Source organism: Perissodus microlepis, chromosome 10 (genome assembly GCF_051167445.1).
Source record: "Perissodus microlepis isolate ML-2025 ecotype Zambia chromosome 10, ASM5116744v1, whole genome shotgun sequence".
Classification (NCBI taxonomy): Eukaryota; Metazoa; Chordata; class Actinopteri; order Cichliformes; family Cichlidae; genus Perissodus; species Perissodus microlepis.
In genome coordinates, this window is record NC_140470.1 from 30226354 (window position 1) to 30251582 (window position 25229).

Genomic DNA, 25229 nt, shown 5'->3' on the forward strand with positions numbered 1-25229 from the left:
AGTGTTTGGTCATTTTGCTCCAAAATAAGGCTTTAAAAACTCCCCACACCGTCACCTCTGCCATCATCTCTTTTGGTGAATTCTCCACTGGGTTTAAACTCAGGGCTCTTGTTCAGTCCGGCTGGACATTTATGTTCTTATGCTTTCAAAGATAATAGATATTACTCCATCCAGCCCAGTTCTTATCAATATACAGTAGATCCATCAGTCGGTGGTTGTAACTATTATAGAAATAATTTGACCTTGTCCGGCTCCAGAATCCGTGAGACTCCTTCAGGCACTTTTAAATGTGGAATCAAGCTGACTCAGGACTTTTTATTAAGTTTGTTTTTATTGTAGAAAAAAAACTGTGCAGAAATGCTGCTTTGAGTGTATCAGAAAAAAACTCAAAGAAACATATCTGAATGAGTGTGTAAAGTCTGCAGTTTGGAACCACATGCTTTTTTGAGGTCTCTGACTGAACACATCTGAGCATGCTTCGTGTGGATGCAGGTAAACAGTCAGTCTAGCAGCGGAGACATGAAGTCAGACCATCAGGCGGGTCCCCAAACTGCCAGCAAATGAATCAGATGAGGAATCGCTGCGAGGCTTTCAGGACAGAGGGACTTGTTCCATATTTACGAAGCAGATCTTTAGCTTCTTGTAGGAGCGAGTCCGAGAAAGACATTGAAGATTTGCTGAGATGCAGAAGAACCAGACAGCATTCCACAACATCTGGGTGAGGGTACACCTGAAACACAAAATCATTCATTCTGTAGCCCTGGGGATCAGCGTTTCATCCTAATAATATATTAAATTACAAATATAATAAAACATCTAAAAACTGAAGTGCATCTTACATCACAATAAAGAGTTCCTTTGACATGTGAAGAGAAATCTACAACATAGTGAACTATTTGTGCAACTTAAACTTTTCATACTAAGCACTTCTTGCTGTTAACATGTCAAACTGTCTGGTTGTGCTAATCAGAAATGCTTTACAAGGAGCATGATGGGATAGCCAGCAGGTACCCTGAGGGTAGAGCTGTGAGCAGAGAAACAGGTCAAAACTGACACATGAAACTGCTCCCCTCTCCCTCTGTGATCTCTCTCTGTAGGTGGGAGATCATAGAGGGAGCACAAAAGTCCTTGGTATATCTTACTACTTGACTGTCATGTTGAAATGACAAATACTGCATGCACAGAATCAACATTAACATCCTCTCTGAAAGGTTTACTTCCACGACTGCCTTCAGGATACTTTGGGAGAGACGACTCTCTCTTGTAAGCTTTGGTTGTACCTTGAGTGTGTTTGGCAGCTCAGCCAGCTCTTTCTGATGCTTGGACATCTTCGAGGATAATGACAGCAGAGTCTCCGGGTCCTCAGAACTGGGGACAAGAAACAGCCGCCTGATTCAGCAATCAAAGTTAATCACAAAGAAAATAAGACCACGAGATGGCTGAGACTGATGGGAATGAGGTTAGTTTTAGACATGGCCCTGCCAGATTTTAAAGAAATAGTGATGCGCAGTAAAACTAGTTTTATAATCATGGCTATAGTGCTATGATCATGGGTCTGATAATCACATAAAAACATAAGAAGCTGGCACAAAGCTCTCACCCCTGCTCAGCCTCAGCAGAGTCCTGACTGTCTGAGGATTCCCTGGTGGTGGAAATCACTGCAGGGCTGTCATCCACTTTCTCCCCAGAGTCGAGCTGCCCTCCCTGGGTCTGGCTGTGCTGCTGCACCATGGCGGCGAACTGCTGCTGGATCTCTCTCACAGCTCTCTGGGTGGCCTGGCAGGCAGCGTGAGGCTCACGCAGAAGGAGTGACAGATTTAAGCCCAGTTTATGAAAACTCCCACTCACAGGACGGTGGGTCTCTGCCGACTCCAACAGCCCTCCGTTTGACACCTCATCCTTCACTTCATCTTCAGGAGACGAGTCAGCCAACGACAGGGAGAGGCCGTTCTGGATCTCCTGGCTGCCTCCCGAGGTCCTCCACCAGCATTCATACAGGCGGTGGTAAAGGACAAAAGCCTGAAGACTGCTGGCAGCAGCTTTGGCTGCTTCTTCCGTGTGATGAAGCACTTTGGGATGTTTCCGAAAACTAACACTGACATCGCCTGACCAACAGAGAGAAAAGCAATTTTCAGAAAATGTATTCATTATTAATGCAGATTAACCTGTTTATTCCTTTTATTTATTTACTTAAAAGCAGAAAAGAGTAAAACATACAAACTGCTCACAGGGGCTCGTCTGATTGTTGGGTTTTCTCTGTATTCTTTCAGGGTCTTTTAACATTACAATATTTAAGTGCCCTGAGGTGACTGCTATGATTTAGTGCTATATAAATAAAATTAAACTGAGTGGCTTTTGATACATGTAGGTGACCTGTCCAAGTAAAGCTTGGGACTGAAGATCTGCTTCTCTCCAGCTTTATTTTTGACCCACAGACCCATTCTCTTTCAACCCTTCCCATGTGGTGTTTCCCTACAGGATGGCTGGCCTCTTGTTTGGACTCCAACTGGTGAAGGTAGTTTTGGTTCTACTCTGTAAATCCACTGCTATCTCTATGATCACTTTAATCAGTATCTGCAACAGCTACAGAGCAATGCAAAAGGCTACCACTGCTACACGCCCAGAAAGGCCGCTGAGCTCAGTGTGGTCACCCTGTTCACATATATACAGAGGCTCCTCCCTCTGCTACCACCAAAAATACAGTCTACTCCTGTGAGAGACACTGCAAGGTAAAGCTGCTAATGTCTGTCAAACACAGTTATTTTACACTGTCCTAACATTTAAATTCATGCATAAAAGACTCAAGAATCTAAGCTCAGATGTTACAACACTTATCACCACAAGGTGTCGCCAAAACGACTGCGACAGAACTTAAGAAATGCTCATCTTCTGGCTAAAATGTCAGTTTGCCCTTATTCTGTCTCAGCAGTGCAGCCACCACATTTAGGATTGATATGTACCCTGATGGACAGATGACTTCACTGTTCTGTTAATAGGACGTACCATCTGGGAACAGCAGCCTGCAGAGCTCTGCAGAGACACAGAAGTGTCCGGCCTCTCTCGGCCAAGCCACCGCGTGCCACAGCTCCGTCACCAGCTGATCATCATCAGCCAGTAACCAGCTGAGCACAGCACAGGTCAGGTGGAGGGATGAATGCAGCAGGACCTGCAGATGGAAAGGCACATGGACAAGATTTTAGTCTAAATTCATTAAAAGACTTCCTTTAGTTTTCTTTCAGTTCTCTGCTTCAAATATGCTTCTACGTCATATTTAAGCTGGTTTTTTATATCTTCTGTTGTGCATGCTTCAGTTCTTCTGTACATAATACATTTGTTTCCAGCCGTATCATCAATTATGTACCTAGTTTGTGTCTGTACCTGTCTGAGAGGACTGTTAGCAGTGGGCATTGGGCTCTCTGCAGACTTGAGCTCCTGCAGAAGAGCCCCGACGCTCTGATGTGAAACAGCAAACTGCTCCTCCCACACATCTCTCACTCGATCCATGATGCTAATGTGACGCTCACCCGGTGACGCCCACGAGTGACGGGAGGCGCAGGATGCTGCAGGACTAACTTCAGAGTCTCCCAGCATCTCAGAGAGCAGCTCAGCCACACAGAGATGCAGCCTGTGGACCTGCAGAGGGTTGGAACAGGTTTCACAGACTTCACAGACTTTCAGTTCATCTTCAAAACCCAAATTCACACTCCGACTACTAACCAGGAGGCTGTCTTGCAAACTCAGGACCTCCTGTGCTCCGACCCAGTCTCGAGCGGCTGCCAGATCTTTGGCACATCTCAGCGACAGAGACTGAGCCAGAGAGGCCTCTCCTGAGATTCTTGCTAGACTGGCCGCGGTCCTCAGTGACAAGACGTCATTCTTCCTGGCGATGACCTTGGCTGCGTCAAAGCTGGCATTGGCAGCGAGGTAGCTGGGAGATGATGTCAAACGAATGAGAGAGGACCCATTTAACAATGTTTGCAAAGCAATTTAAATAATCATTAAGAGCAACTTTAAACTTTCCACTTCTCACCACTTAGCTGCTGCAGAAAAATGCCCATCTTTCTCCAGCACTGCAGCCCAACACGTGTACAGCTCCTTCAGGAGAGGTTCATCTGCTGGCAGCCGGGCTTTAACCAGCGCTATGGCCTCCCTGATAATAACAGATGAACAAAACATATCACCAGAATATGGCCGCAAAACTTTTACTTTTGCTGTATTTTTGTAGCAAACAAACCTGGAACAGAACTTTTTTATTTAGAGGAACAAAACAAAGCAACAGTAAATAAAGGCAAACCTGTAGAGCTTGTGGGAGCGCAGCAAGTCGACTGCCTCGTAGAGTTTGTTGATGGACAGCAGGTGGGACGCCGCTTTCAGGTACTGCTCCTGCAGACACAGCTGCTTGACGAAGGCCTCCACTGTCCGGCTCCACACCACGAACCCAGCTGGAGGAGCAAATAAAACACTTCCCATTACACCACAAGCAGAGAAAGTGGATCACGAGCTGAGTAAAGAAACCGAGCCGTTTATATTTTTAGCAAATATCGACCCCATTTGTTGACATGGCCATAAGGCTGATATTTATCCCTTGGCTTACATACATTTTGCACTGGCTAAATGTTCAAAAAATGAACCCTTCAGTTGATCCAGAAAGCTGCAGCGAGTGCGTTAACAGGGACAACAAAGAGAGAGCATATTTGCCCCACACTGGCTTCTCTTCCTCCCTCTGGAAGTCACAATCAAATTTAAAATGCTTCTCCTCACATACAAAATCTTATAATCAAACCGTGTCATATATAAAAGGCCTCATAGTACCGTACTACAGAACACTTTACTCTCAGACTACGGGTTTACTTGTGGTTCCCAGAGTATTTAAAAGTAGAATGGGAGGCAGAGCCTTCAGCTTTCAGGCCCCTCGTCTGTGAAACCAGCTCCCAGCAGGAGACATTCAGGAGACAGACACCATCTCTACTTTTAAAATTAGGCTTAAAAACTTTCCTTTTTAATATAGTATACAGTTACGGCTGGATCAGGTGACCCGGAATCCTCATTTAGTTATGCTGCAATAGGGTCTAGGCTGCTGGGGGCATCCCATAATGCACTGTTTATTCTGCACTCACCCTTTTCACTCACTCTGTGTTTATACCCCGCTCTGCTTTTAATCTTTAGTTGTTATTATTATTATTATTATTATTATTATTATTATTATTATTATTATTATATTTCTCTCCCGCAAAAAGGGAGTTTTTCCTTCCTATTGCCACCAAGTTCTTGCTCATAAAGAGTTATCGGATTGTTGGGTTTGCTCTGTATTATTGTATTATACTACATCGCCTTGAGGTGACTATTGTTGTGAACTGGTGCTATATAAATAAAACAGACTTGAAATGAATTTTTTTCTTAGTTTCTTCAGAAAAATAAAAACAAAAGAAAAATAAGACTGAAATAAATATTAGCATCAGTTGTATAACTGAGACTACATGTGAGTCACTGAGCCTCAAAAAAAAAACAAAAAAAAAAAACCACAGCACAGAGAGGGCCCAGCTGCAGGTGGCACAAAGAGGACACTCTCCATTTTTAACATTTTTCTTTTAGTGGGCTTCTGTTGATCAAAGTCACTGACACTGTGGAAGTAGTCACAGTTGAAAAGAATAGAGAAGAGAAAGTTAAAAAAATATAAATGAACAAACATAAAATAATAAAATATGTTAGTCCTTTTGTTACGACATTATGGGTCCCAGATATAGTATAAACACTTTGATGATACACCTGAGGACTAATACATTTTTTTCTCTGCCTACACCTGTGCCAGTGTCACACACTCTGCAAAGGCTCAGTCTCAGGTTAAGTCAATATTCTTGCATTTACCCATGGGAGCGATGGAGAGCAGGTGGTCGTTCAGCTCTCCTTTCTCTGTGGCGAGCTGCAGCGCCCCCTCCAGGTCCCCGCTCCACAACCGCAGGTATACTACAGAGTCAAAGTGACCCGCCTCCACGTGGCCCTCCTCTGAAGGGCAACATCAACGTCACAACGGATGAGTCATCCAACACATCATGTAAAAGAACTCCTTTCCATTTAAAGCTTGTTCCAAGAGCTGAACACACATTCACCACTTTAACTTTAATGACTCAGATGAAAAACTAAAGCGTACCTTCTGCATCAAACATGCGGTACAGAGCCTGTCTGTCAGCAAACAGGCCCAGATGGATATGATCTCCCTGGCCTGGGACACAGCCTGTGGGAGGTGCTGGAATATAAATGCACATGCTCATTGAACAGTCTAGATGATATTTGCTTATCAGCCTCATTTTGTTTTCATGTAAGCAGAAAAAAAGGTTAAAAGGGTTACATTTTTAAATAAAACTTTATTAAAAGTATGGTCTTTACAGTAATCACTGTCTAAAACGATAAACTGCATGGTGGTCTTACTGTTGTCGTGTCTGACAGAAGCCAGAGTGATGCAGTCCTGCAGCAGCTCGTCTTTGGGCCGATGGTCCATGGATGTACTGAGAGGCAACATGGAGCGAGGCTTTTTCTTCTTCAGCCCAGTTAAGTCTTAAGATAGACACACACACGGTTACATACAGAAATGTGCCAAACACCCGTTTCAAAAGGACATCTGTGCATACCTGGCTTGTCTTTACTCTTTACAGCAGCTGAGGATTTTCTCTGCATCTCAAATGTGGCTGAAAGACAGAAAATATTTTGAGCTTCAACGCAAAAGTAGCAGAAAATCTTGAAATGGCAACTGCTGTTTTCTGAACTGCTACCTGGTGAAGGTGCTGGGCTGCTTGTTGAGCTGGCTTCATCTTCGTCATCTTCACCTGACACCCCTTGTCCCGTCACTGCCCTCTCTCCGATTGTCACCGGCGCTCCATTGACCTCTGGCTGTGCAGCTCCCTCGGCCCCCGATGGCCCAGCCTTCTTGTTCTTCTTCTTCTGCTTCGTATTGGCCTTCATCTTCTCTTTCAGGTCGACCATCTTTTTCCCTGAAAGCATATGCGTGTCACGGCCTGCTGGTCAGACAGAAAGGCCGTTTTGTGCTGGTTACGGTTCTGGCGTTACCTTTAGGCGGCTTTGTGAACTCTTGTTTGGAGACGCTCCACTCCTGCAAGGTGAAGTCCTTCCCTCCAGTCCAGATCACATCTGGATCCACAGGGGACCAGTCCACACACAGCAGATAACCAACGTGTCCTCTGTAGTTAGAGACAGCTGCTTCCTCCAGAACATCCCACACCTAAAGAACAAGAATATTCAACAATAAAACCCAAAGATGTGTCGACATGCTGAGAGCAACATAAAAACACGTCTACCAACTGAAAAGCCAACGTGTTGAGGTAGAGATTCTTATGCATCTACCACCATCTTTTACAGGTTTACACCCATCCACTGACCTGCGCTGTGCCATCATATGAGACAGTGACGAGCCGAGCATTGTGATGCGGACTCCAGGCCATGCCGGTGATTTTAGCCGTATGGCCACACAACCTCCGATACGGCTCCGTCAGCACCACGGGGCTTTCTGGAGGATTTTCTGCACAACAAACAAAACACTGATGTAAATACAAACACAGCCTTTTTACTAGCTCTTTACTGACAGTTTAGATTCTTCCAAATTGACATAATGAGGATAGCAGTACAGTTCGGTTGACATACTACATGTTAAAGAAGACTCACCTATAACAGAGCGGAGATCGTGCACGTAAACGATGGCGTTGCTGGAGCCCGAGGCCAGAAGGCAGTGCAGCTCAAGTGCAGAGCTGTGGTCGTGGTGCCACCGTAACGTGTTAATGATCTTGTGGTGCTGCTGGATGCTGCACAGCAACTTCAGACTGGGAGCCTGATATACGTCGATACACCTGCAGCACAGAGCAGCTGGTCAGCTGGTCGCAAAAAGCACAAAAACACTTCAAGCAGAAATGAAAAGCAACTGTAGTCCTGAGACGACAAGCAAACAAAGAAGGCAGTACGGGATGCAACATATGAGATTACAGAAGAAATATCTGATTTTGTTCACCAACCAGCTACCAGCTGTGCTTTTCATCTATTGGCAGGTTGTGTACAGTGGGTTTACCAGCTGTTGATATGCTTTTTTAGACATCAGCTACCTCAACGTAGCCAAGATATCTGCAAAAAATTTAATTTTTTACAGCTGAATATTGACCATTATTAGTTACATTACAGCTAATGAAAAAATGCTAAAGTGCATCTCCTTACTTCAGGAGTGCCCTCCTGAATTTTTATTATCTTAAACACACCATCCATACATTCTAACACCTACAGAAAACACATTTTATGACCTCATCCTTTGGACTTTTTAATGACCTGTGAGAACTTTGTGCAGAGTTGTGCAATAACTCTGTAGGTTCATGAATCCAGTTGCTTGTGAAGACGTATGATGAGCCACAAAGTGAAACAAACAAGCTGCGAGCCATTTTCTATTGCATCTAATAAATCAAATGTGGTTTGCTTTGAACCTGGCTGGTTCAGGAAGTGTAGACATCTACATGTGTCAGTGTGGCACCCAATCATAATCCCTGAGAGCGACCTAGATAAGAGGGGGCAACAGTTCAAACAGAACAAAATTCATTATTCTGTAGCCTCGAGTCCAGACACTGTCAGCAGACAGTTGGACCCTCAGAGGACTCCCGCCGGCTGCTGATGGTGTGTTACAAGATGGGTCACGCCTGACCGTTCACTCACCCATCCTCGTTGCCGATGGCAACAACTTTCCCATCTGGCTTCCAGCTGAGGTCGGTGTGTGGAGACAGCTTGTGCTGTTGGGAAGCAAATTTTACCTTTGTAACTTATTCAAATCTCCTTTATTTACATTCAGCAGCAGACATGAAACAAACTGTTGCAGGCACAAAGGACCTGCAGAGTGAACTTGTGCTGTCAGCTTTCTTAATGTGTCAGGTTTTATTTTGCCTGACATGTTGCTGGTTCACTGAGGGCTTAATGAAATCTCTGCACAGATAAAAGTCCTGCTACCAGACTACAAAGCAACAAAAACATGTCTCTATACATGTGACTGCTTTACTGTCCATCTTACCAACTGCACACAAAGCTCTCTTTGCTTGGTGCTGGAAGTGAGATGATGGTGAGGAGGGTGTCAGGCTGGGTTATTTGTGCCTTTATCTGCAATGCAGCTTATAACAGAGGCTTTTATTTCTAGAGTCCTGTTTGATAACTGATCTTATTTCAATACAAAGTTGGGTTGTTGGAAATTACATCAGGAATCAATGACCACCAAAGTGATTAGCAATAGATTGCTGAAGATTTGCTTTATTATATTTTAATCTCAGCAGCACTTATTCACCATCCTCTCGAAACATGAAAAAAAAAAAAGAAAAGAAAAAAAAAAAAAAAAGGAGGGAAATTCTAGTTTTAAATCAGGATGATTTAAAACTAGAGGTTAAATTAACGGCGCTTTTGCAGAAAGGCTAGTTTTTGTTTCACAGGGCGTCCACGTTTGTCAGTGAAGGATTTCATCGTATTGGGAGCACACGACAAAGAGTGGAGGAGAGAGAGGTGAGCAATGTTGTGCATATAAAAACAGATTAAACAAGTTTGTAGAACCAGGAATGTGCTATGATCCTGCAATTAGCTCCAAGTGTGTCCAGTGTTAACCGGTGTTACAAGCTAGCATTATCTCAGGGAGGTGGTGAATGAGATGAGCCCTCATGTGCATAATATTTCCAGAATATTTTAATTTAATTAATAAAATATTGGTATTTGTCATCCCTGGATCCATACAATATCACCACATAATCCTATATCAATTTTTTTACCCCACCCCTTACAAATATGATCCGTTCATGTGCGTGACAGTGGTTTTCACCACTGCATTATGGGTAACTATGTGTCAAAGAAAGAATCGTTAGGATCAAAAAGGATCAGTGAGCAATACTTCTGAGTTATTTATCTGAGGATAAAGGGCCTGAATAATTACATCATCATCATCACATCAAAGCCCCTCCCACCTTGATGTCGTTAGTATCTCTGATGAGCTTGTCGATGTCCGACGCCTCTCCGTTCAGCTTGTATGGATCGTGCTGGAGTATGACGCCCTCGCCGGCACAGCTGTACAGACTAAAGAAAGGTTTTCCTCCTGCTGCCCCTGAACGCCACACAGAACATAAAACTCAGTGTCTTCATGACGGAGGGTCTACTGTGGACAAACTGTGGGTTTCAAGTGTTTTTTGATAGCGTTTACCGCTACATAACAGTGTGTTAAAGCCAATTACTTAAAGACATTTTACTGCATTACAGTAAATACTTTTAGTTTTTAACTAGAACTTAAATGATTAGTTAATTGGACACCTCATTAATTCGAGCAAATCGTAAATTTGTAATGGCATCTTTAACTTGAAATGACTTCAAGACTGCAATCTTCACACAGGAGAGCCGAACTTAAACATTTTAAGGACCACAACTCTCAAGGATATAAATGAATTAAAGACTTGGTTACTATAACTACCCATTCAATATATACACAGGCATTATAGGTAATATAGATAAGATAGACTAATCTGTGAACAGCAGGCATGTAGAAGCCTTAATGTAAAGAGCAAAGGAAGCATGGCGGCTGACAGCCCTGAGAAGCAGCTGGTCCTGATTTACTCTGCACACCTATTGTAAGTCATCCTGACAATCTGAACCAATCACAAGTCCATGAATGGAGCTGAACTGGTGCCAATGCTGTGGGTAAACTAATTAGCAGCTACTTTTGTTTGTTTAGGAGCCATCAGCAGAATTTTTGGCAGTGCAACAATTACATTTATGGCTTTGAAGCCCAGTGACTGATACACTAATCAAAATGTCATCTGCCGACAGCTGGTAAAATTAACTTCCTACGTCTTGATTTCCCCACATGCGGCTCAAGAGGAAGGAGGTGAGGAGTAAGTGTTTTCTCAGCTCACTCAATTACAGGGTCGATTACGAAAAGGCGTGCAGAGACGGTTGGGCTTTTTCGCTGACTCTCTGCTTATTTGGTGTCCCACTGCCAGGCTTTTTGCTGGGTCAGAGCGTTCAGAGCAAACAACAGCAGTTGCTAAGAGTTCATTAAGAACTTACCAAATGACATTGGGGGGACCGGGGGCCCCCAGGCCAACGTGTACACCGTTTTTCTGTGATAGGAGCTTGATATCTGAGGAGGCCTGGGAGGAGATGAAGCAGAACAAGCGCTCGGTTAGGGATGTGTGATGTGTATAGCTGCAGGAAAACAGGCCTCAAGGGAGTATAAGAAGAAACCACAAGACTCGCACCAGAAAACAAGCCAAAGATGGACTTTGAAAAGTTTTCTGAAAGTCACAAAGTCAAACTCCAACTGAAATCACAACAGTTCTGACGTTTTGCATAAAAATAAATAAATAAGAAAGCAATCTTCTTACAAATTATTTAAAGTTCTGTTTGTTTCTTCAAGTTGATTTATTCTGCATTTCCTTATTTTTCTGTCAAATGCTGGTATAATACTGGTGGATGAAAGTTAGCAACACCAAGGATTCAAATAATGAGATCACCACAAACCTCAGTCACACTCATTTTTACAGGTGCTTTTTTTCCTAAGCATAGCATTCATGCACTTGCTCTTGGAGAGATGCATCACAGGAAACGTTTGAAGTTTGGCTTTTTGCCCGCAGACACTCTGAGATGCAGGTCGGAGGAGCCAGACCGACCTTCGGATCAGCAGACAACCCGCTGTACCTCCTGAACTACAGCTGCCACATTTTAAATAGGTGTTTTACTTATGCTTTGGGCCTTTTGGTTGATGGGATTTCACTGTATGGTCATTTCAGACACTGGTAAAGCCCTGTAATCCACTAAATGATGCCAAAATCAAAACACTTCTGAAATTACTTCTTAGGAGTATAAGCTCTTTAATATGTGCAAATTTGATTAACAATTAGACAAGTCTAATGCAGTTTGTAGATCACAGTATCAGTTTTATTTTGTTTTGCTTTCAAAGGAAAGGCTTGAAGTTTGTTTTGGGAATCTCGGAAAAAGAAAGGGGAGGTGGTGTTCCATACAAGCCCTCAGTTCCGGTTGTGGAAGCCAGACGAGGGGCAGCCAATTAAAAGAAAGTGAGATACATAATGATGTTTTGAAAAGGGAATCAAGCAAAGATCATATTTTACAAATGAACATAAATGATCCTCTGTGGAAAAACACAGCACGGATCACCAAAGTTTAAAACATACGCTTCTTCACAAACAATGAAAGTGTTTTGAATACCACAACACACACTGATATATGCTTCTGTATGTGCTGTCACCAATCGTCTATCAAGGCAACAGCATGAAACAAGCACAAGCAATAAACACGATAAACATGGGGGCGGGGTCAGACAGCTAATCTTAGAGAAATTAACCTTACTTGTTGGAGAAGACGTCATAGATACCAACTTTCCCATCATCTGTTCCAAAAGACAAAGATCCCTCTTTTGTCGGATGCCACGCCAGCTACAACAAATGAAACCCTTTTTTTATGCACTTCATCTTTTGTGTCAGCGAACAGCAACAAGCCTGTAATAATTTAGCCACTATCATCAGCCTCAGACATGATGGAAGCTTGAAGAACAAAATAAAATTTAAAGGCTGCTTAAAGCTGATAACATAAGTCTGACTTTAATGTCCTCTCAAAGTCTCATCAGCAGCTCCGCTGGATCATTTTTAAAGCAGACACTTGGACAGCCGACAAATTGTTTTTTCATCCGAGAAGTTGTTTCTTTACTGATCTGAGATCTCATCCTTTAACGTCTTTCAGAAAACTTCCTCACACACACACAGACTTTAAAGTGAAGTAAACCATTTATATTCTTCCCGGGTATAAACTGGTCATGTCCCTTATTGTCACTAATGGTTAACCATAAATCAGCTGTGCTTTGCAAAAAGAAACTCCTTACCGCTGTGACTTTGGACTTGATCCCCTGCCAGAAGGACCTGACGTCGTACTTGTTCTGAGTGGTCAGCGTGTTCCACACCCGGATCATGTTGTCACCGACACCGAGCGCCAGACATCCAGTACCCACGGGGGAGAAGGTCAGGGCGTAGACGAAACCGCCCAGGGTGGGCAGAGTCCAGCAGCACTCCAGAGAGGCCAGGTCCCAGCACTTAACCTGGAAGAATGAACCAGCTTTCAATGAACTTCCCTCTTTAAAGGCAGTTTAATAATAAATGTCAGAAATCCTTATTTGCTTTCATGCAAAATTCCCACTTTAAAAAACAGGCCAGATGAACGCTGGAACACAGCAGTGCACTCATGGCTAAAAAAGCTTCTTCGAGTGAATCTTAACTAGTGCTGGGAGATTAATCAGACCGTGGTGTCAGACGGTTGTTGCCTTTAGCTTTCGTTCTCCCTCTGGCCAACAAGGAGGTCTCCTGATTCGTGTGAGCCCACTGCCAATTGGGTTTTGTTGCTCGATTACTTTCCACAGAGGAGGATATGGGCTGGCAGCAGCAGCTGTCCTCGCAAGAGCTTTACAGTTAAAAAACACCCACTGGCCTGTACTGAATTCCATACTGGCACAGGCCATGTACTGTAAGTTCAAAGGTCACTCACCTCTCTGTCCATGGAGGTGCTGATGAGCAGCTCTCTGCCATCCTGCAGGTGAACCGAACTCATGTTAAAGACGATCCTGCTGTGGTTCTGACCCTCTGAGGATGTGCCGAACAGGGTCCACCTCTGCTTCCCTGTCTTGGTTAAATCCCACATGACCAACTCACCACTGGGGAGACACCAAAATAAGCCTATCAACTCAATTATCAGCCAAGCTCTTGGATACAGCTAATGAAGAAGCCCAAAAAAGGAAACTAACGCGAGTACTAAATCCAGCATTGACAAAGCACTTTATCGTTTTACATTTTAATGGGGTCTGTTTTATGTTCTATTTTGCTTTGTTCCTGACATTTTGCCAAGAGACTTTCGACAAACACACCTCCAGACAATATCCTGAAAATTAGAGGCCAAATAAAAAGGTCTAAAAAGCAATTACAAGTGATTTTGCTCCCATTTGTTACAATCCTGAAATAACAATCTTCAATTTCTGCTGCTTGCAGCTACATCACAGTTTCACTGACACAGAGGGAAAAAACAGTCAGTTTTAAAGTCTGTGTTTTTTATACTGAAGGAAAAAATATTAAAGCAGGCAACTTATGTAAATGTTAAAGTGATGAGGAAAAATTCAAAACGGGCCACAGTTTTACAATCATTTCTTGTCGTGATCATTTTGTTACTCAATCAACAACCAAAAAGACCCTCTTTAAACCATTTGACTGATTGCACACACACTGTACCTGAAGCAACTGGACACGAGCTGCGTCGGCCGTCCCTTCGGCCAATGAACGCTGAGCCAGAGACGCTCTTTCACCCCGGGGTCGACTGCGGTGCCTCTCCTCTTCAGGTAGGGCAGCTTCAGAGTCATGACACCTGCAAGGTGAAGGAGAAGATGCTAAAAGGATTACGTCTTACACCAGGTATGATCTAATCACCTGCGGTAAACCTTTGTCATATCATGGAGTTATCAAAAAAAAAAAAAAAAAAAAAAAAAAGCTTTTTATGCTGCGTGTGGGGAGGGAAATAAAATCTAACACGAGCTTCAGAGGTGATCAGAATTTGTATACACTGTGCTTTTTTTTCTAAACTCTAACCCTCGTGTTTAAGTGAAATATTAAACACTCATAGTGAATGAAACATTTTCTTCTTCAAGGCTGATTTCTGCAGCATCAATTAAAAAAAAAAAAAATCTTAAAAATGAACATAAATCCACCTTTTCCCTTGGCTGTACTCCAGAGCCTTACAGTCTGGTCTTTGCTCCCAGATGCGAGATAGCAGCCACCTCCTCCAGACACTCCATTGGTTGCTATTACATGAGAGGAAAAAAAAAGTCTCATATACTTGTGTTGAATTGGCTTCTTCGTGCACAACGAACATATTTAAAAAAAATAAATAAAGAGGATCATTTAAATACTGCCCAAATCACAACAGCGGTTGCCTCAGGGTGCTTTATATTGTAAGCTAAAGACCCGACAATAATACAAAGAAACACAACGTTACCTTCACCGTCTTCAGGTCTGGTGCAGAAGGCATCTTCATGGGCCAAAGGTGACCACGCCAGCGCATGGATCTCATCGTCGTGTCCACGGAGACGGTGAATCACCTCGCCTTTCTTACTCACATCAATCAGCACGATCATCCCATCTTTGTACCTACAGCAGCATTGTCACAGTTACCGACATCATGTTCACTGAATTTAACTTTTGATTCATTTACAATCAAGACTTCAAATGATCATGAAAACACGTTTATTGAGATTTTTGTCTGTTACCTACAGCTTTGTGACAGAATTTAAAAGAACTGTGATCTAGATGCTTGACTGGTTAAAAATGTTTCTTCAGACATTTTTTTCCTCAAACAAACCTGAGCTCAGAAAGTTGCCCTTCACACGAGTAAAATTTAAAGCGAGTTCTCTCTTTTATGGATAAAAACTACTTTGAAACACTTAGTAGTAGACGCACTTCACTCACTTTATAATGTTAATGTAACCTTTGACAGTCAGTTTGGTAAAATGCAGAAAAACTACCCTCGTTCATTCAAAGTGCTTTAATGTTCATGATCCAGCAGACTAATCTGTCCAGCGGTCGTCTTTCTTGGTATCCTTACCCAACAGCCACATAGTTCCAGGTATGAGGAGAGCAGGTGAGGCAGAAGATGGTTCTGGGCTCAGGGAAGAAGCTGGTCGTGTCACCCGTGTGGTACCAATGACAGACCACCACACCTTTCTCATCCCCGGACACCACCAGGTTTTTATCCACAGGGGACCAGTGCAGCGCTGATACGGAGTTCTGTGCACACAAAGACAAGGAGTGAGTGTGTGTCACAAGTTCTTCTTAGTCAGGTGCGTGCTGACGGGCAGTGAGCTGCTTCCAAAGACATTTATAGCAAATACTAAACACCAGATATTATTATCTAAATGTAAAACCCTTTGTTAACATTTTGGCATGATGAATAAATATACTAACGTTTTTTATGTGTTTCATGATTTGTCAAATAAATATCCTTTCTGGGTTTAAACATCTTCCCAATGATATTTAACCAACATGTCATTACATGCCGTTTATTATTCAGATGAATCCACAGACAAAATACTGCTTTAAGGCATCTGCTCAAGCAAATAATGGAAAATAAATATGCAATGCCCTCAGTAACCTTGACGACTGTTTTAAAAATGCCCTCGAGAGAGAATCACAGAGCTGCTGCAGACGATGTTTTTGCTTCGCATCCCACTGAGTCCTGTCGAGCTCTGATGCTTAACTTTTTTTCTCCAGACCTGGTCAGGGGTCCAGTCTCATCAAGGAGATTGGACCATTTCATATAAATGTGAAAAAAACAACGTGAGACGGCACAACACACATGCAAGCTGCTTCCAAGTTGGTGTAGAGCACACAACATCCTGTAGGGGGCGCAAGCACGACACAAAACCTCTTTCTGTGTTAGTGGACACAGGACAGGACACTCACCTGATGAGCTGCGTGCTCCCTAATAAGAGTCTTGCTGCTGGAGTCCCAGAAACGGATACTGCCATCGCTGGAGGAGCTGACACAGATGTGACTCTGCCCTGCATGCTGGCAAAACGAGAAGCCGGATACCAAGTCCTTATGGCCCACAAGCTCACCTGAAAAACACACAGAAAAGGACACTGATTTCACTGCGACTGGAGGATTAATCTGTTTAATTTCAATTATGATTTCAGCTTCCAACAGTTATAAACCCAAGATAAACTGGAGAAAATATACTAATAATTATTACTTTTTTGCTTTCAGCTTCTAACTTAATCTATAATAGTAAATCATGAGGTTTTACTAGATACAAACTTTACATTAGAAATGTATAAAATACAGTAAACAGCTACTAAAGCTCTGAACTTGGTGCCCTCTGTGCCCCCTTTAGACTCACCCCTGCATGCTAAAAGTATCACTGCTAGAAAGAGAGCACAGATTTGTGCCGGATTTAAAGTGCCAATCTAAATAAACAGTCCATCTGCATACACGTGCCTTTATTTTTGGCTTCTTCTTAATTTAGTTGTGCTGGCACTTTCGTAAATCAGTGGTGAGTGGGAGAAGTGGAAAAGATCGATTTTCTTCACATTTAAGTGATCCAAACAGATGGTTTGATGAAGGACTTTTATTGGTATTTCAATAAGAAAATAAAATATACAATAGGTCTATTTTAGTGAGGGCTTTGTGGTGAAAAACAGCCACTATTCTGAGCCTGCCTGACCACCCTGTGTCCTTCATCATCCTGCACACCCTCATTTAACAACAACAAAAGGTGAGGCAACAATGAGACAAACTCAAAACAGGAGTGGTTGTACAAGTGGAGGCCAATTACATTTTTCCCGCTTCATCTTTTTTGACTGTTTTGTTTTTTTTACTAGCATTGCATTTGGCTGGGGTCAGTGTCAGTACCAGTAGAAAACAGTGGACCCTATAGAACCTGGACAAGTACTCCAACTTCTCCAGGATGGCACATCACTAAGTTTCACTGCCAGGAGGTGTCTTCCAAGCACAGTCTCAAGAACATGGAGGAGATTATAGGACACACAAAGATACTGTAGGAGAGCTGGACACTGCCAATGTCCTCTACAGGGCCTTCTACGTAATGGACCCTGACTGGCATTTGCCAGAGAATCGCAGAATCAGGAAATCCACCACTGGTGCTCTATGGTCTTCACAGATGAGCACATGTGACAGACATAAAAGGCTCTGGAGAAGCTGTGGAGAACGTTATGCTGCCAGTAACATCATTCAGCATGACCAGTGTGGTGGTGGGCCAGTGATGGTCTCAGGAGACCTATCCCTGGAGGCACGCACAGACCTCTTCAGGCTAGGTAACGGCATGACAATGCTCGGCCTCTTGTGGTAAGAGTATACAGGCAGTTCCTGGAGAATAAAGAAACCACACTGACTGGCCCGCACCTAAATCCAATAAAAAACATTTTTGCCATTGTGTTTTCTTCAACCTGACGCTACCTGGGTGTACAGACTAGCACCAGGACAAGCTCCTGGTACAGATCACAGAAAAGATCCCAAAGGATATCCATCGTCTCATTAGGAGCATGCCCTGACATTCTCAGAAATTAATACAAGCACATGAGGGCCATACAAACTACCACAATGGATTAGCCTGTCACTGCATTTTTTTCACACTGACTTTTGGGGTGTTTTTGGTAAGTTCATCATTTTTATTTCCATCGAATGTTGTAATATCCTTTCATTGGTCACTGCAGCCCATCACAGCCCGAGATCCTCTAATCTCTCCGATTTGGTCAGGCAGATACGTTGTACCTGAGTTTAACGCGGTGTTTCTGGCTGCAGGGACTCAAACATGAATGCCACGATCAAGTCTGTGCTGTGTGTGGTGTCCAGCGGTGACTGCTCACTCACCTGCCACTCTGCACGAAGATGCAGACACATCTATCAAGTAGATGATGTTTTTGGCCCCGACGCCCAGCAAACCGCTGCTGCTGACATCACTGCAGCGCGAGCAGTACCAGTTGGGAGAGGCGGGAAGCGACCGTTCCCGCATGACGCCCTGGATACTTTAAAAATATTTTTTTTTCTTTAATAAAGTCCTAGAAACCTAATCCAAACTTCTCACATGTTACCTGCACTATCGTAGCTACAACACTTATGACCGTACACACAGCGTGGTGTCGTAAATCCTACCGGTGCTTACGACGGAAGCCTAGCTGGGACAATCTAAAATCCCAGGTTGTCGAGTTAAAAGCAATAATTTCCGACATTTATTTTGAACAAAAACAAAAGCTATTTATTAATTTCCCTTTTAATACGACATTTAAATGACGATAAATAACTAAAGTAAAGGAATTACATGCGTTGTGAAAACGCAATAGACTAATATTGACACTGCCATAAAGCGAAGGCATGAATGTCGTAAAAAACCAACATGGCGGCTGCAATGACAGGACGTGGTGAGAGAAATGCAGATATATTAGCCAATAGTTGACCGTTTCGTTGTATTTATAATAAACCTCGTCTACAGTTTAAGTAAAGTGATGTCTTCTCGTTTTCAGGTGTCTCTTTTATTAGGAGTATACCTTCGGTGTTACTCTCACGGTAAGTGCATCAATACGAGTGGCAGGTTAGCTGTACCGCTAACGCTCTCTGCAGAAGGACAAATCCAGCTCAGATTGGCTTTTTATGTTACCCACTCCTGCATCATTAGAGTGGGAATTCCGGGTATCATTTGAAGACAGTGTAGGAAGTTATCTTAATTTTACAGCCGCTATTTCTTCAAGTTTAGGTAACCAAGAAACTCAGCATAGTTAGTCTTGGGAGAAAAAGAAGGCTACTGGATTTCTTTAGGTTTGTAAAGACGTTTCATCTCTCATCCAAGATGTTGCTTCAGTTAATAAAAAAAAAAAGAAAGAAAAAGAAATGATGTATAGTCCCGCTTATTTAATTTTCTAGTTGGGGTTATATCATTTGAAGGTAGTCCTGAGGGTCGTTGATCCATTTTTGATCACCCATCATGAGACCATGACTATCATGTGAACACTGGCATCACTGAAAGAGTGACCTTCATGCTTTTGGTGCACGTGTACAGTTGGGTCTTGTCCTGTTGTGAACCGAAAGTCACAAATATTTTCTACAAATAGGACATCACAGTGCACTTCAGAACCAGCAACACCCTTACTATTTACTCCCCACTCAACTCTAACTGCATTATATTGCACGCTAATGTGGAACAGGGTCATTAAACTGAAATGTCTGATTTATAGGATATGGAAAACAAACATCTTAATAATCTTTAGACTTTTATTTAGCTTATTGAATTTGTGTTCACAAAAATGGCAGCTTAATGATTTGAAAAAAAAGTTTTTTGTACATTTGCTTACAGACTGCATGTGCTGACTTATTATTATTATCAATAATAATAATAATAATAATAATGATAATAATAATGATGATGATGATGATGATGCAACAAATAAGGATCTTTTATTATGATTCATTATGACGTGTTATTTTCAGTCAGGTTTGTTGTAATTGTGATTGTATGATATCTGTGCCACAATTTATTTGCTTAACAGTTAAAATATTTGTTGGAAATTTGATGGATGTAAAATTATTAACAAGCTGAATATGGCAAACGCACAGCAACACCATCGAGTTCAGCTAAAACCTTCATATGAAATTATGAAACAACAGAGAAGAATTCTGATGAATGAAGAGACTCTGTTCTTCCCACGAGCAATTCCTTATAGAACTTTAGGAAATTCTTACACTGTAACACCAGTGACACAACTCCAGGGGTCAGTTACTTTCTCCTGATATTTTCTAATATTTTATATTTCGTGTTGTTATGTTTATTGTATATTTGATAGTCATAGATAAATTATTGCGTTTTTTTGGAATTCCATAGTGGTAAAAACCCCCAACATGGTTCAGCTTCAGGGTTAAAGCACCTCCTCAGTTTCTTCTGTCCTGGCAGCAGCACATGGTAGCATCTCATCGATGTAAGTTTGGTGGACAGTCTTTTTGGGTGGCTGGGATCTGGTGAGATCCTATTGGCTCAGATCTGCAGCATTTGATGTATATGTCCCGTTGGGTGCACCTCCCTATCTTGGGTATGATGCTCTCTATTGAAGTTTTTCCTGGGTGGAAGTTTGAAGTTCTTTAATCATCTGAGTTGGTAGAGGCATTGATGGGCTTTCTTTATCAGTGGGGTGTCTAGGATGATGTAAACATCAAGGTATTTGAAGTTATCCAGTTATCCACCAGGGCTCCTTTAATGCTTAGAGGGTAGAAACTTTTCTGCTGTTTCATGTTAATGTCCACTGGGGCTGGGCCATATCATACCGTTCACGGTAATACTGGTATAATGTTGGGAAACGATAAGAAAATGAAATATCGCGATAGAATATGGGTAAAATGCGCATGTGCAGTGCCTTTGTTTTCATACGCACATGGCGGAAAAAGCATGGCGGCGACGGAGAATGAGAAGGGCGAAAGCGGATTGTTGAATGAAACTGATGAACCAGTTTGTAAAAATGCTGCAACTTCAGTGGTGTGGAACTGGTTCAACTTTCGTCCGTCAGATACACAACAAAGCACTATTTTTGGTAGAGCATGCTAGCGGGCCGTCGTTATTACCGTGTTTTTTGGAAAATACGGCACACTTAAAATCAATCCTTTGATTTTTCTGAAAATCGACAGTGCCCCGTATAATCCCGTGTGCCTTATGTATGAATTCTGGTTGTGTTTACTGACCTCGAAACAATTTTATGTGGTAGACGGCGCTCGAAAATCTGTCAAATGTTGTAGTACGACTTTGCTAAGCTACGAAGCCGCACCGCTTGATGGATTGTCGGAGCATTACGGCTATCGTAGGCAGGAGCCTCGCGGAGTGATACGTACTGTGCTTCAACATAATATTACCGTATTGTGTGTGTATAACCTCTTTTTAAGTTTTTGTGGATATTATACATGGTTATGCTGAGGATATGTCGGCCAGTTTCCACTGGAAATGCCTTTTGGTTAAACTGTCAGCAAGGAATTTGCATTTGCACTGTAAAATTTTATATAACTTTAAAGCAGATAAAAAAAAAAAAAAAAAAACAGCTGCTAGTTTAAGTGAAAATACATTGATGTTTTGGGGTTTTTTGCACTAAAGTTGTTGAGTTGTAAAGTATTTTCAGATGTATATCGTGATAAATATTTTTGGTTATATCACCCTGCTCTAATGTTCACTATCATCTCATTGGTCTTACAGGCATTAATCTTGAGATTGTTCTCCTTACAGCAGTCAACATGTGGTTAATCTCATCCTGGCAGTCAGATTTGTCATTCTTTGATATCAGATCTGCGCATATTTTAGAGGGTCCAGAGTGGCAGCCAGGGAAGAAGTGATGGAAGTTATGATCAGTTTCTCAGCACCTTTCATGACCACAGACGTCAGTGCTATGGGGAAAAAGTCATTTAAGCAGCTGGGCTGGGGTTTCTTAGGAACAGGGACTATTATTGTCTTTCTGAAGCATGTCGGAATAATGCCCTTAGACGGGGAGAGGTTAAAAAATTACTGTGAAGGCTAATGAACTGCAGGCTATTTAAAAAGAGAGAAAAATCCATTCTTAAGCCTCCCATGATTGTCTGACTGGGATTTGATCTGAGTGAAGTTGAGTGCAGTTACCAAAGGGAAGGAAAGGGGGGAGAAAAGTAAATAGCATACATAAGTTTAATAAAAGAAAACCCCAAAGCACCAAAGACAGGATCCATCTCTTACTGGCTCAATAATGGAAACAATATTAACAACACCAGAAAGTCTTTATTACAAAGCATCACTTTCCAGTTCCTCCAGGGGGAGTAAGTGATAAGTGGAGTGTTCCTTCCCCCTCTCCTATCCTCCTCATCTCTCTTCCTGGGGAGAACGATGTCAGGACTACCCTGCTTGGCCTGCTGCCACAATGACTTGACTTTAAATAAGTGGAAAATAACAGATGGACAGATGTGGTGTATACCTGCCTCACACTACTGGACTGAACCCACCTCAGAAACATTTTCTCCATGTTCCCAGGTTACAGATTCTAGGTGGCTCCCAGCAGCTCTCATGTCTCCACACCAGCGCATCCCTGGAATCCAAAACCTGGGAGAGGAGGAACCTGAAAGTGTATCCACCTCAGCTGCCTGATGAGCCTCGCAGACCAGCAGTGAGTCTATCTGCCAGTGTATGATGCAGAGTGAAAAGATGTCCTGAACAGGAGCTGATAGAAGTTTTTTCTTCCCACAGGAGATTCACCACAGTAGGAGGCAGATTAAGTACAGCAAAGACAAAATGTGGTATTTGGCCAAAATGGTAAGACGTACTATATATTCAAATCATTCAACAGCTCCATCCTGATCTGTAGTGTACAGCCATAAGTAATGACGTGAACTTAGAGTTAGCATCATATTTTAAAAAGTTGTCATCTGATCAGAAATGCTCAAGGAGCTATTTCAGCTTCTTTACTTAAAACACTGTAATTTTGAAAAATCACTTTTCTTGTGTCATGATCATCATATATTCAGTATGTTCTTCATACTTCATACTTTAGTCCAGTTGGTTTGTAGGCTTAAGCTCAATGCTGGAGTTAAAAAGCAGTCCAGCATCCTGCTGCCCTAACAGCTGTTCAGAAACTTTGATTTGATTATTTAGTCCAGCTGCTTTTTAATTTTTTTCCAGATCAGAGGGATGAGCATCGATGAGGCCATTGCACAGCTGGAGTTTAATGACAAGAAAGGGGCAAAAATAATGAAAGAGGTTTGGAGCTGCATGTTCACCCTCTTAACTGGTTGTTACCATGTGTTTGTGTGCGCACAATCCCAGAGTGAAGATTAATCAAATTCCTGTTGGATTAAAGCGTTCCTGGTTTCACTGCTTATGCTACAGATGTTAGAGCTGTGTTCACACATCATTCTAACATCATCCTTTATGAGCTTGAAGTTTATGAATAAATGTTTGCCTGTGTGTTTCAGGTCCTTCTTGAAGCTCAGGAGATGGCAGTGAAGAATCACAATGTAGAGTACAAATCCAACCTGTTTGTAGGTGAGTGTGAACGTCTGCACATTAGTACCAGAGCAAAGCTTCTAGATAGATGGTCTGCTGTGTAAATGCAGTGTGCTAACCGTGTCTTAACATAAAGTAGTCAAGAATAAAAACATGCTTTTAAGTTAAAGATGCAATATTGTTTAAATATTTATTATTATTTTTGGGACATTTTTCAAAGATTGTTTTTGTTTTTTTTCTGAAACTACTTGAAAATGTCAAATTAATTCACACACTCTCACCAAAGGCAAGAAGATGCCTTTTAAAAGCGAGCAAATGACCTTTAGTAATGGAAAGCAGGTAGTTCGTTGCCTTGTTTAAGATGAGATGCTGTGCAGAGTAATTCATGTGGAGTTCTTAAAACTTATCCCTTATCTTTCTCTTCCTCCAAATCTTTCGCCCTCTTTCAACTTCACGCTGTTCCCATCCTTTCTTCGCTCCGGCAGCCGAGTCGTATTCCGGCAAAGGGAAGTACCTGAAACGGATCCGTTACCACGGCAGGGGTATGTTTGGCATAATGGACAAAGTTTATTGTCACTACTTCGTCAAGCTGGTGGAGGGCGCACCACCCAAAATTGAGAAGAAGACGAGCTTTGACCAGGCCAAAGAGTACGTCCAGTCCCTGAAGAACCGAACCATCATCCACAGTCTGTAGAGCAGACATCTGACACCATTTCAATCTCACTGTAACCATTTTTATGTGTATGTATCTTTTTTTTTTTCTGTAAATAAATACATGAGAATTTCTGAGCCTTATTTTTACAACAATATTTTTATGAAAAATACAATTAGCGTGCAGAAATAAAAAAAAAAAGACTTAAATTATTATTATTTTTTTATTATGTTTCATAATCTGCCTAAAGTAATCAAGTGTATTATCAGAAAAACAAGCTTTTATTTTGTAGAAAGAAAGGGCTGAATTTATACAAGTGTGTATTATTGAGTAAATATAGGATTAATATAACTGAAGGAGAGTACATTTCAGTTCCTGCCATTACACATTAAGAATTCCCACATCTTCAACATCTGCTTATAAAGTCAAAGAGTTCAGTGAAATGTGGGCTGGTACAGTCAGAAGTTTCAATATAACATCAAACATATTGATGATATATTCCAGTAGGGTTTAAATTACTAAAATACCTGATTAGCCCCAAATATTTTATGTAAATAAAAGTATTTTTGTGTCTCATTCTTATGACAAATATGCATCCCAAATAATATATTTTGATGTATATCCTGTATTAAAATGCTAATTTAAATCAACATCAGTTTTGAAGGCTAGTACCAACTCCAGTGCTCGTATTGGTTTCGGATGTAACTGTGCTGAGCTGAACACACATTTCAAACTAAGTTTTGTGCGTTTTTGATTGACCTTCTTTTCGTCCACACCTGCAACCTCATAATAAATAAAAATTCTGTTTTAGAATTAAAAGTTTGCTGCTGGGAGACATACAAATGCAGTTTTGCAGGATGCCACAATAACATTTAAAAACAAAATATCAGAAGCTTGTCAGCGATGCACATATGATCATTTTTATAGAATTATTTTCTATTATTTTATAGAAATTGCCTTTCAGTGTGGGGTTTGCATGTCCTCTCTGGTCCTGAGTGGGTTCTTTTTGAGAAGT

General features: G+C 41.9%; 2 protein-coding genes across 2 annotated transcripts; one reads left to right on the forward strand and one right to left on the reverse strand.

Moving 5' to 3' along the window:
- Positions 1–312: 312 nt before the first annotated feature.
- On the reverse strand, positions 313–18716 carry gemin5 (gem (nuclear organelle) associated protein 5). Its single transcript, XM_084940959.1, has 28 exons — positions 18441–18716; positions 16515–16669; positions 15658–15839; positions 15052–15203; positions 14765–14857; positions 14292–14424; positions 13558–13723; positions 12902–13114; positions 12373–12458; positions 11074–11156; positions 9981–10117; positions 8701–8774; positions 7675–7856; positions 7392–7531; positions 7063–7234; positions 6768–6986; positions 6627–6683; positions 6427–6552; positions 6149–6244; positions 5866–6003; positions 4295–4442; positions 4031–4150; positions 3718–3928; positions 3379–3633; positions 3004–3166; positions 1601–2105; positions 1281–1368; positions 313–730 (listed from the first exon to the last, which is right to left on the reverse strand). Exons 1-28 carry the CDS (start codon positions 18580–18582, stop codon positions 566–568), a joined length of 4401 nt encoding a protein of 1466 aa, XP_084797085.1. The 5' UTR covers positions 18583–18716; the 3' UTR covers positions 313–565.
- A 184-nt stretch (positions 18717–18900) lies between these two features.
- mrpl22 (mitochondrial ribosomal protein L22) lies at positions 18901–24346 on the forward strand. Its single transcript, XM_084940964.1, has 7 exons — positions 18901–18988; positions 19091–19133; positions 22594–22726; positions 22807–22872; positions 23239–23316; positions 23532–23601; positions 24048–24346. The coding sequence occupies exons 1-7, from the start codon at positions 18964–18966 to the stop codon at positions 24254–24256; spliced, it is 624 nt and encodes a 207-aa protein (XP_084797090.1). The 5' UTR covers positions 18901–18963; the 3' UTR covers positions 24257–24346.
- Positions 24347–25229: the final 883 nt, after the last annotated feature.